At 29.6% G+C, this 13,218-nt stretch overlaps 1 protein-coding gene across 3 annotated transcripts in view; it reads right to left on the bottom strand.

Moving 5' to 3' along the window:
• The window catches only part of LOC139516125 (uncharacterized), a 50,810-nt gene that overhangs the window by 26,787 nt on the left and 10,805 nt on the right, over nt 1–13,218 (bottom strand). The window contains exon 1 of one of the 3 annotated variants that reach the window (XM_071305997.1): nt 4,873–5,259. The exons of the other annotated variants lie outside the window; for them this stretch is intronic. Within the exon in view, the coding sequence (XP_071162098.1) occupies nt 4,873–5,011 (139 nt within the window). The 5' untranslated portion in view covers nt 5,012–5,259. Of the gene's footprint in view, nt 1–4,872; nt 5,260–13,218 lie in introns of those variants that run through there. 3 annotated transcript variants of the gene reach the window in all.

Here is a 13,218-nt window from a genome sequence, read left to right on the forward strand (position 1 = left end):
CCATAGAATAGAACTGACAACAGCAGCAGGTCACCAAAGACTTTTAAGGGCAAAAATGTTTGATTTTTCACCATTACTACAGTTTAATTTTAAAATGAAAACGCTTTCATTCAAGTTGTTCCACTTATGGATTTCTTATCCCTAACTAATAAACAATATGGCATGGTATGGTGCTATGAAGACAGCAGAAGACAATTAATGTCTTTCTTGTGACCTTCAGTGATAAAAAAATCTATAGCAACTGATTGTGACTTTTAAAGATTTCAATTTTATGTTGTTTCATGTAAATTTATCGATAAAATATCCATTTTTATTTTTAGATTGAAAATGTATGGTCCACCCAGTTCAGAAAATTCCATCTAAGTTGTTTTACCCGCATATAAAAGCAATTTTGCAGTACATTAAATGACAGACTGAAATAAACGTAAAAGGTTAATCTTCTTTCAAATATCAATAAGTAATTTGCATATATGCTAATAAGGAATGAGTATTTCCCCCAACATATTTAAGATGTCTAATTAAATCTGAGTAGTTTAAAATTCAAATAAATTTTTATGTTGACCATTTTTTTCAAACAATGCCTGAATATAAAATGCATAAATTGAAACCAATAACCAATATAAGTAAACAAGTCAGCACTGCTTTTATTTATAACCCATCTCTTGGCAGAGTTACCAATTGCATACTTTATAGAACATTTTTACATACAAATTTATATAAATAGAATCCTACATTTGTCCTTTCTTATATTTAATTTTTACACTACTACCTAAGAGACGACTCTAATATAAGGATGAAGAAGAAAAAGAAGGAGTTAGGGTTTGGTGGCAAGTGTGGCCTATGGTCCAATATTTCTAGTAATTCCTGCTATCCTTTTACATTTTTTAAATGTATGTCAAGTAGGTAATAGTGACCTACTACTTCCTGAAAACTGACCTACTTTAGAGCATAGTAATTTATGTACAAGTTTGATGTCAACCATATTCAAGATCAGACACAGATTTTCTAGCAGGATGATTGTATAGTCCAAATTTTTAGACATTTGATATTTAGGCGTTGAATTCAAATTGGATACTGGCCTGCATTCCACCCTGGAAGTTAGCTGGAACATATCATGCACTTGAGAATAACAGAAATCTAAGGGGAAAACCCATATAAGACTACTGAAATATTGGACTACAGTTTCTCAATAATATGGGACTACAATATAATTCCGCTGTACTGTATTGAATATGCTGGTATGTACTGGTATATATATTATAATGCACAGGTCAGGTCATGTTTTCTTATCAAAGACCCTTCCTAAAAAAATTTGAAACTAATATGCCATGTGGACATAAATTAAATTTGACAGGTGGAAAAAATATGACACCGGAAAACAAACTTCAATTAATTCATAAGTATAATTTTCAACAATGTACTGACTATTGTTTGGAACACAGAAAGTGTTATGGAATTATGACCTGTGAAATTCCAACAATATCAATTTCAAATAAAAGAAAAAAAAGTGTTTTAGAGTTTAAAATTTGCTCTACTTTTACTTTAGGCCAGTAGGCAATAATTTTTTTCTTATACTTATAATGTTGTGACTTATATTTTGGTATACATAAATCTATAGGAAAAGACGAGCAAATATATTATAAATATATATATGATGTTTGGTTGATTTAAACTTCATATTTCTTTCGTCAAAACATTCATGGTTTTCTTAGTATTTCGGACAAAGAAAAACTTTGTCTTTGTCAGTTTGAATGTAAGAGGAGTTTTGTAAAATTTTGCAAATACAATACATCATAGTCTATCTTCCACAAGCTATAATATAACCAGTATGAACAAAAACATAGTTTTTATGAAGACAAGAATAAAATAGTTATCAAAAGTTAAATAAAAGATATAAATTTCAGAGGGTTTTTTAGCAAAATTTAAATACTGGGACAGGATATGAAAATCTACCAGTATCAGTATGCACTATATAAAAGAGAAGTGTCAACAATAACCAGCAGAAAACAGAAAACTTGACATAACAAGACAGAATATAATAAGGGATCAAAGTTCTGATAGATAGTCTGTAATTGAATGGAGATATAAAAAAAATTGTCGTATCAAAGTTAAAAATTATCAACAATAACACCCAATAAAACAACAATCAAGCTGTGCCACTCAAAAACTGTCATCTCAAGAATGATCATATCATACATGTACATGTACATATGGATTTGTACATTAACAAAACACTCTTAGTTGAAAGGTTGTACTGTGTCCTACAAGGTGAGAAATAACATCACTATAAAATTGAGAATGGAAACAGGAATGTGTCAAAAGGAACAACAACACGACAAAAGAGCAGAAAACGGCCCAATGGATCTTCAACACACTTTGTCTTTTTGAAATAATGCAAACCACAATTATCCAAAAGTTTTATATTTCAAACTAAGAAACTAAATCACAATGACCTACTTAACTGTATTTGTTTATTTCCCTCTAAAAACGATTTGAATTTCTGATTTCTTCAAGGTCGATTGGTTAAAAAAGTCAATTTAGAAAAGGGAATTGATCAAAGACATTTGTTTTGACTAATGTCCATTGTGCTATTGATCTAACAATTAAAAATGCACTTAAAAAACTCCTTCTTGATACATAAAATGTTAACTGCAACCTACCTTGCAATTTAATCATTAATTGTGTATCTTCAAAAAGAAGTCTTTTACAAAATAGTTGTCAAGGCGTTTGCTTTTCCACAAAGTAAATATTATTGCAATTTAGAATAAATAGTCTTTGTTTAAATTATTCAAAAAGTTTTAAACACAGGGTAATTTAGAGCTTGGCATTTTGGAAAGACGTTTGTCTATTTCAGAAAAATGAATGTTGCGTCATCAGTTGTGATTTGCGTTTTTTAGTTGTGAGATTTTTACACTTTATTTACAGATGAATCTTTTAATTTAATATATTGATCACTTCCCAAAATGTACCTTCAAAAAAATATATAGCCGGTATCTACAAGGACGTATAACTGACATATACGTCCTTCGTATCTATGAATGTCAAGATTTTGCTTAACTTGATGAGAAAGGCCTCACGATCTTGCGGTTAGGTGTGAACATAGGCATCATTGAAGATCTTTTAACAAGTTAAATGATAAGGCCAAATAAAAAAGTATGTGTGGTTCCAGTTACATCTGAAAAAAAGTTAGGGTAGGTAGGTAGGGATTTTTTTTTATTTTATGCTTTTTTTTTACCTCGAGTCTATGGGAGCAACATTCTGACTTTAACAGTGCTTAATGAAAAATGACAATAAAACCTTTAGGGTAGGCTATTTTTAAGACGAAAAAGTAGGGACGGTAGGGTTACTGGAACCACACATATATTTTTATTTGGCCTAAGAACAGCAATCACTGTTCTATTCAGATATTGGAGATTTCGGCTATTCTGTTTACATGGATTCATTTATTTTTCGTGGGTAAAAATTTCGTGGGATTAATAAAAACTTGCAGCCTCATGGATATTTGATTTTTTGGTTTGTCAAGGTGTACAGACATTTGTATGGAAAATTGTTATTCATTAATTATTTAAATAAATATTCCCTTGTATCCAACAAATTTTAATTAATCCCAAACTTCCAATATCTAAAAAGAGAACATATTCTATTTTTCAAACTACTTCTTTTAAAATATTTTAATTTTGGGTTATTAGTTTGACCTTTCAGGGTCAAAATAAAAGAAAACTTAAAAATCTTTTATACAGACTTATTCAGAAAACAACTGCAGCATCAAAATAAATATACAGATGAAAACAATTAATTCTAAGACAACTTAGATTCATAAATGCTACTGAATCAATTACTCAGTGGATTCATTTATTTTTGTGTGTATCAATTTCCGTGGATTGTGGAAAACTTGTATTTTGTTGATATGAAGTTTCGTTGTTTAAGCAAGGTCTAAATACATTCTTTTATAAAATTTGTAATTTGTTGAACTTTTAAATTCGTGCATCCCCTGTACCCACAAAATTCATGAAAATGTGTATCAAGCAAATATGAATGAATCCACATTATTCAAATAATCTTACTGTGGATTTGTTCATATTTAATCATAGTTGTAATACCATTCAATTAACTAGAAATTGCCTATTGTGAGGATTTATTCATTTTCTTGGGTAATTATGGTACATGTACCAAGATTCATGGGTTGAAGAAATTGCCTAAAGCGTGGATTTATTAATTTTCTTGGATAATTATGGTACCAAGTTTCATGGGTTAAAGAGCAATTGTATTTTTCATGGATATATGATTTCATGGTTTCGTCAAAGTTTGCATACATTCCTATACGAAATTTATAATTCATTGAATATTTGAATTTATGATTCTTCCATCTATCTATCTACAAAATCAACAAAAATTGGTACTCGGCAAATAATAATGAATCCATAGTTAAACCTTATATATGTAAAACCTAGAAATCAAATATTCTCAAAAATACAATTTTCCTCAATCCTTGAAAATTGGTACTCTAAATTAAATAAAAAAATTCACAGTATTATGTTAAAATAACTCAAGTTCTAAAAAATTTGAAAATTATTTATTAATCGTTACCAATAATTAATTAAATGATGCCTGTAAAAACTTTTCAAAACTCTAAACAAACTTCTTGAAAAGATATCTAATTCAAGTACAAACATATAAAACGGAAAGTCCTATTCCCATGGTATAAATAAATATTATTGCTTACTAAAAATCATTTTAATAAACTCATACAAACTTATTAACAATAAGTAATAATTAAAAAATAACAGATTAACATATGTCAAATATTCTTAAAACTTATATGTTCAGTTAAGCACAACTTTTCTATAACGGTAAAAAGACAAAATGGCTTACCAGAATAAAATGAACATGGTAGATTTCTTTTCCTTGGAAAATAATATGGAGAAAAATGATGGAGATGATGAAAGGCTAGGCCACCATGATGGTAGGCCCCTGTCCAAATTGGTTGCTGTACCAAGCAGTCCATTGTCATGATTTTTGTCCAGCCAGCTAATATTTAATCGTGGTGCATGGCCGTCGTCTTCTTTACTACTTTTGCTCAGGTATAGTTTATTGGCGTCTATAGATCTGTCGGGTCACGTGATTGGGTATAATCACTTAGATCGTACCCGTAACAATATACAAACAATTCAACCATAGAATCTACTTTCTGGCACAGGATCAAATTTTTTTCTCTACCGTTTGAAATGCAGGTAGATGTTCAAAGGACTCAATAACAACGGGATTTACTTCACAAAGATAAATATTTATATTAAATTGTCCCAGGTGAAACCAGGTCACCCATAACCCAATACACATTTAAACATCACAATCAATACTAATTTTTATTCAATTTTATCAGGGGGAAATGATATCACTTGTGGATTTACTTATCTTGCTTTTGTCGTGGCATTTATAAGAAAGTTTGTAATAACCCTCCTACGGAAATGGAGTGTCTTAGTAGAGGTCTTCATATTTACTAACTAAAATCCCATCCCACAAAACAAGTCTTAATCAGACTTTGATAAATGAAATGAAATTTAATTTAAAAGATTTTGTAGAAAATCATTTTTCAAATTTATGAAACTAAGCTGAGAGTTTAGAGAATTAAATTTGTTTACAGAAAAAGTGAGAGATTTCGAAAGGATTAGGTAAGCTTTGGACCTAAATTAATTCCAAAAATCAAAAGTGAAACAGAATTTCCCTTTTTTGATAATTGGATGTTGAAGTTATGTATTCAAGTCATCATTGATATTTTTTTCTTTTTTTTCAGCTCCTTAGCTAAATGCAGGAGTACAAAACCTTGCCTGTTTAACTCCAACATGTCGAAAAAATAATAAAAGCATAAACCACTTTAAAAAAAAATATATTTAGAAAAGACAAAAAAAAAATGCTCTACACTTTGACAAAATTTTTTTAGGTTGAACTTTGTGCTCTATGTTAATCTAGCCTATTAAAATTCCTGATTTTTTTTGTATCACCAAAAATGGCAAATATTTCTTGTTTTATCATCTTAATAAGGTCACAGTTAGTCAGAGTTATCAATTCCTTTAATTGACATGCAAGATAGGTTCAACAATTTACCTATTCCTTACAAAAGAACCTGAAGAATTTCACAAACTATGCAAATGTGATTAGAAAAAAAGAGGGAAATTTTAGAATAGATAAACTGTGAACTATTTTTACAAATGATAGATATTTTAAAAACATGTGTGATATTCTTTATATAGTTTTTAAATCAATTAATACAAAAGTCATAGTTAATTTTTTAAGATATATGAATCTGGTCTAGTTTGAAGGAGGTGCATTTGTTACAAGATGATAAGAGGTGGAAATATTTCAATCAATTTTTTGTATTACTATTTTTTGTGCTCGTTTTTTCCTTATATGCTGGTATTTTGTTTCTGTTTACATAAGTGGCAGTAGTTCCAATTCAAAGAACATTACTATTACATGTATGTCCATATCACAAGAGAAAATATGAAAAAAAAATGAAAAAAGTGACTCTTTTTTAAGTTCTGGTCATTTCATCATAACTTGACATAAGAGGTTGTAAAAAAAGAGTCCTATGTTTCTAGACCTATTGAATGAAAAAATCACTGTAGTTCTTGTAAAACACAAAATTAAGTTATTCCAGAAAATATGTCATCAACATTGATTAATCACTGATTAAATAATATCAACTGACTAATCACTGATTAATCAATAACAGCAGAAAACAGCCCATTTTAAGTCCACCAATGGATTTTCAACTCAGCTAGAGAATCCCACACCCACATGTCTGTATTCTACAACTAGGTCAGAACAACTAGTATACTTTGAGTGCCCTGTAAAGGTCCTATCAGTAGATTGCACTTTTGTACTGACATGATCTTACCATATGGAACATTGTGATTTCAATTTATTTTTTAAAGGGGCACTAGCTGTCAAATTCATGTTCACCAATTTGACTCAAATTCTCATATTTTATTTATAACAATGTAAAACATCTTTCCAAACTATGAAAAGTATAAAAATAAATAATTTACAGGCCATGATCTCAATAAGATTTAGCTTTGTTTCGTGTGAATTTTAGCAGTGACGCCATCTAATTAAACTTCGAGTTGACCTTCTATGACCATATAAGCGATGTAAACATAAACATAGATTTAAATAGATTAGGCAACTCGTGCATTAGATTTTAATAGGTCTACTAAATTTTGTATTATAGATTAAAAATTTATGTTTATCCTCCTTTTTTCCTAAATAAGAATGATTTTTTTGTGGATCGAATCAGTCAATCAAATTATTTTATTGCAATGAGAACCCTGGTCAAGGTCAGCAGATAAACTTTGGGGATCAAATGTCTCAAACAAAATTGGAATAAAAGTTTTAAGTCATTGCTTCATTTGATGTTCAATCGTACACCTGAAGTTTATCACAAATGAATTCATTCCTCTTTCAAAAAAATTAATAGGTTTAAAAATTCTTTGAAGTGTAACTAATAATGAAATAAAATCAATTTATATGTTAGAAATGATGTTCATAAATTGAAACAATACCAGCGTGGTGTAAAGATTAAGGCAAATCTGAATAGACATTTAATTGATTTGGTTATAAAGTTTTTGTTTTAAGCCATTATGTGATAGCCGTCTGCTGTCAATACTATGAATGAAAAATGTCAAAATTTGATGTTAAATTATTTGAATTTAATGATCCAATTGATTAAAAGTATTTTAAATTAACCTAGATTTTTGGTTATGCTAGTTTAAATAATAATAATAAATCTAAGTAATTTGTTAAATGAGGTTTGCAAAGCTTTTTAAATTTGCTGACTTTCAAGGAACTATTTGGTATGAAATGAAGAAAATAAATAAGTAAAAGTTTATTCTTTGATGCAGGTAATGATAAAGTTTATATCGAGATATCTATCCAACTTACTCTTGGTATTTTTTTTCCTTGATATAGTGATAATGATCCAGAGAAAATTACAGTAGTTTTACTCTGAAAAAAGATTGAATCTCAATAAATGAAATTACAAGTTTCAGGATATATATTAAAGGATTGAAACTTCCTTTTTGCTAAAATAACACTTTAAATAAGAATAAATTGCTCAAAGTTCAAAAGGACTGTTTCCTTTCTACATTTTGAAAGATCTACAGAGGAGTTTGTGTTCTTTAAATACACAGTTTTTGGAAGGTTTCATTTTAGCTAAATCATGAAAGTTTGGTGTGAATTTTTTGGTTGTTTTTGTCCTTTTCTCTTTTAATGGTGATTCCTATATATCTTAAGCTATTTTTGATATGACTTGAAGCTTGAGTTTGATTTTCATTTGGTTGACATACTTTTTTCTAGAATTTAAAACAGCCTTCAATCTTACAAAGTTTGATGAAAATTGTTCTTGTCCTGACTACATCTACTTTATTTAGTCTTGATGGATAACTAACTGTCTAATTGGTAGTTATACCTCATCTCCTAATTTTTAAATTCATTTACAGAAACCACCAACTTCCAGTAAATAGAAATAACTGAACATTTCATAAATAACAAAAAACTGCATTTGTCTACATAGGACACATCAGGGGTGCTCGAATCCAAACAGTTAACATGCCAAATCAATAACAAGTTAAAAGGGCACTAGCTACGAGATATATAAAAAATCTAAAGTATGATTTTTTTGTTCAATCATTAATGAAAGTGAAATAGTGAAATAATAATTCACTTTTAGCAGCTAAAATGGTTCAATTTTGTCAAATTAAGCTAATAAAAATTGATAATGAATTATTCACTTGCAAGTGAATAATTCGACCTCATTAAACCTGTATTCAGGTGAACTTCAATTTAACTCCATAGAAAGAGATAGAATAATGCATGCATTGTCCGTGAACGGTTATTTAAAGGAAAAGAGTGTCAACGATGAAAGTGAAACAAAGGAAAATATCTTCTTCTTACTGTTGGACTCACCATGGTCAAAAATTATGAATCCCTGGACTTGCCTTCAAAATTCCTTAGTGAGATCCCAGCTTGACTGAGTACATGAGTATATGAGTACATGAGACCATGAGACCATGAGAACATGATTACATGAGAACATGAGTACATGAGTTTGAACCCAGTTTTTGTTGGGACCCTGATATTGATTGATTTTTTATGGTTTGTGTAAATGCCACTTCTAGCACGATTGTACTATTTCATGGCTGATTGTTAAAGTTAACAGACCATGTTTGAGGGGACAAAGCCAGATATAAACTTTCCATGGAAAAGAGATGTGCCATTGCTAAAACAACTGCTCACCAAATATGTCAACACAAGTGGTTCCACATAAACTGACTGATTCAAAATCTAACCACCCCTGTTGCAGGATACAGCACACTCATAACTTGTTTTATAAACCTTGTGGAAGCAAGACAAAACAAGAATGTGTCCATAGTACACGGATGCCCCACTCGCACTATCATTTTACATGTTCACTGGACCGTGAAATTGGGGTCAATACTTTAATTTGGCATTAAAATTAGAAAGATCATATCATAGTTAACATGTGTACTAAGTTTCAAGTTGATTGGACTTCAACTTCATCAAAAACTACCTTGACCAAAAACTTTAACCTCAGCTTCACACTATCTTCTTCTTTGTTCAGTGGACCATGAAATTGGGGTCAAAACTATAATTTGGCATTAAAATTAGAAAGATCATATCATGGGGAGCATGTGTACTAAGTTTCAAGTTGATTGGACTTCAACTTCTTCAAAAACTACCTTGACCAAAAACTTTAACCTGAAGCGAACGGACGCACAGACGGACGAACGAACGAATGGAGGCACAGACCAGAAAACATAATGCCCCTCTACTATCGTAGGTGGGGCATAAAAACAACAACAAATATTTCTTACAGTGATGTCAAAGATCATCTTGAAATTGGAAATATAGTACTTCTATGTTCGCTATGGTATTTTTTGGAATGTAACTTTGATTGAATAGTATTCAATGCTGTCTCACTAAAGGTCACCAAAACTTTTTTTTCAGTTTTCGATTATTGAAAAAAAGATGTATTATATTATGAAATAGGAATATATAAAAAGAAAAACAATTAAAATCACACACCAAGAATCAATTATTTTTCTAAATTTAAAAATTAGACAAAACAGATTATACCTGGCCCTAATAGTTTTGATGTGAGAACATAAGAAATCGAGATTTTAAAGCATCAAATCTAAAATAGAATGAAAAAAAAGTAATTACGATCTCAGATTTCGTTACTGATCAAGAAACTTTATTCAATCATATCTGCAATTTCATGGTGACTTTTTTTTTAAATCTAAAAATTATTTTTGTCACATATTGTCCGATGAATTAAGTCAAAACGTATGAACTCTAAAACCTTGATTATGTACATAAATAACAACTATACTGGATAGTTGTTTAAACATCTTCGTTAAAAATAAACAAAATTTCTATAGACTCTGTTTAACAACATAAATAAGAGACTTCCTTCCACATAATGATAAAGCTGAATTTAAGAACCACTCCCTGAACGATTTAATTTACTTCATCTATTTAAGGATTTAATTATACCTTATCAATCAAGATTTAAAAGATTGAAAAAAAAACATATACATATAACCACAGCCATATATAGATTATTTACAAAATCTTGTCCTTGTACTCCAGTAACTATAGCTTGTAAAGAAGAGAAACAATCGTCAAAATAATGTCAACCTTTTGACAACTATATCGGTTCTATCAAAAATTATACAATGACTCCTACAAATGCTTTATCCATTTCGAAATAATGACGTTTTCATTTAATTTTTAATTTCGAGTACTTTGCATGCACTGAAAATATGATCAAGGCCCAATTATCTGGAAGTAGTTGTGTCTTCTGTGAGTAATATTAAATGTAAAAATAATTAAAAGATGGGGGAAAAAAATAATACATATGACCGCAGCCATATTTAGATTATTTACAAAATCTTGTCCTTGTACTCCAGTAACTATATCGGTTCTATCAAAAAATATACAATGACTCCTACAAAAATAATGACGTTTTCATTTAATTTTTAATTTGGAGTACTTTGCATGTACCGAAAATATGATCAAGGCCCAATTATCTGAGGTTATAATGTCTTCTGTGAGTAATATTAAATGCAATATTAAACTGACTGTTATCTTATCATTTGTGGTTTTACGTGGGCACCATGTTGCTCAATTTAAGTTTCATTCAGTTTTTTAGGGCTATTTTTTGTCTTTGACATTGTTATTCTTTTGCCTATAGTATCACCTGATTGTTTATAGAATTATTTTTCATCGCTTCTCCCCCTTTAAGGTATCTTTTCCCTACATTTTACTTATCTTCAAGAATTTTTTATGCCATTATCTTGTTTCTATGTTAATGCTGAACATTTCAATCTACAATGACTTTCAGTTTTACATGTATTAACAATAAGATAATCCCACTTTCTCAACTCGCAGCATTTCACCCTTCATATTTATGTAAACCTAGTTAAATCCCTTTCCTTATCATTTTCTCAAGCTAAAGATATCTGTTTGGTTAAATCAGCATAAACTGGAGAGGTTTGAAAAAAGTAAAATCACAAAAATACTGAACTTAGAGGAAAATCAATTCGGAAAGTCCATAATCACATGGCAAAATCAAATAACAAAACGCATGAAAAACGAATGGACAAGAACTGTCATATTCCTGACTTGGTACAGGCATTTTCAAATAAGACTTCATTTGCTCTTCTTTCCTCTTTTCAATTTAACCTTAAATCAACAATCAATCTATCAATTATTCAAAATTTATTATAAAACATTTCAAAATAAATTCCATTACTACAAATGTGTGTATTCATTATTAATCGTTGGATACCAATTTTCATGAATGTTGTGGTTACCAGAAAAAAGATGAATTCGAATGTCCAAAGAATTACAAATTTTCTATAGGAATTTATGCTGACTTTGGCAAAACCATGAAATAATGGGGGTGGGTTGGGGCATAAAAAAGGTAAATTGGATAATTTTTGGATTATCTAGGTATTAAGTTACCTTTATTGGTATAGGAAGATGTGGTATGAGTGCCAATGAGACAACTCTCCATCAGTCACAATTTATAAAAGTAAACCATTATAGGTCCAGGTACGGTCTTCAACAAGAAGCCTTGGCTCACACAAAACCATTCAAATAGGAAAGCCACTGAACATCAGATTCCTGACTTAGGACAGGTGCAAACAATTGCAGCGGGATTAAACATTTTAATGGTACCAAACCTTCTCCCTTTTCTTAAACAGTAGTATAACATTACAACATAGAAAGACGCACTATAAAATATCAATTGGAATGACTTAACTATATACAGGTATCCTGATCATAAAATATTATTTCAATATCATATCTTTCCATTAAGACAATTAATGAATTTTATGCTGAGTTCACACGTAATTCAAATTTGATTCGCATTAACTAATTCGAATTAGTTTAATTCGCATTTGAAACGTTTAACGTCCTAACATCGATTCTAATTCGAATTGGAAAGCGCGTCAAATTCACTTTACTGTGCTTACGACGTTAACTTTTAATTCTGATTAACAAAAACGTATTTCTAATGCGAATTAGTTAATTCAAATAAGTTAATTCAAATCAATTCGAATTAAAAAAGAAGAGTGTGTGAACGCGATTAGCGAATTCAATTCGCATTCAATTCCAATTCAATTCGAATTAAAGGTACGTGTGAACGAGGCACAAATGTCCAAGGAATTACAAATTAATGATCATCCTTACCAAGACATTGTGGAAAAAAATTATATTATTTATAATAAAAATTATAATATTACATGTAATATGAAGTTCATACTAATATTATAATTATAAGTTACTATGAACAACTTCAATTAATTAATTTAATGTAAATATATTTGAGGATATCGTCAAAATAATTTAATAAAAAAAACCTGAATATGAACACTTGCTCTTCAGTCATGCATTTTTTTCCATTTTTCTTTTCATCACTCATGATTCAACCAATCAAAAGCTGTTAAATTCACACATGAGCATAACTTTGTTAATCCCAATTCTGATAAGAAATTGTCCAAAAAAACTTTTATCACGAACAAAGTTCAATAACTCTTGCATGACAAAACTAAAAATCTTAATTTTTAATTTTGTATCTTGCTGAATTGTACTTCAGTACAAATGTGTTATAAATTACTGCAGGAATAAATT

This window comes from Mytilus edulis, chromosome 3 (assembly GCF_963676685.1).
Source record: "Mytilus edulis chromosome 3, xbMytEdul2.2, whole genome shotgun sequence".
Lineage (NCBI taxonomy): Eukaryota > Metazoa > Mollusca > Bivalvia > Mytilida > Mytilidae > Mytilus > Mytilus edulis.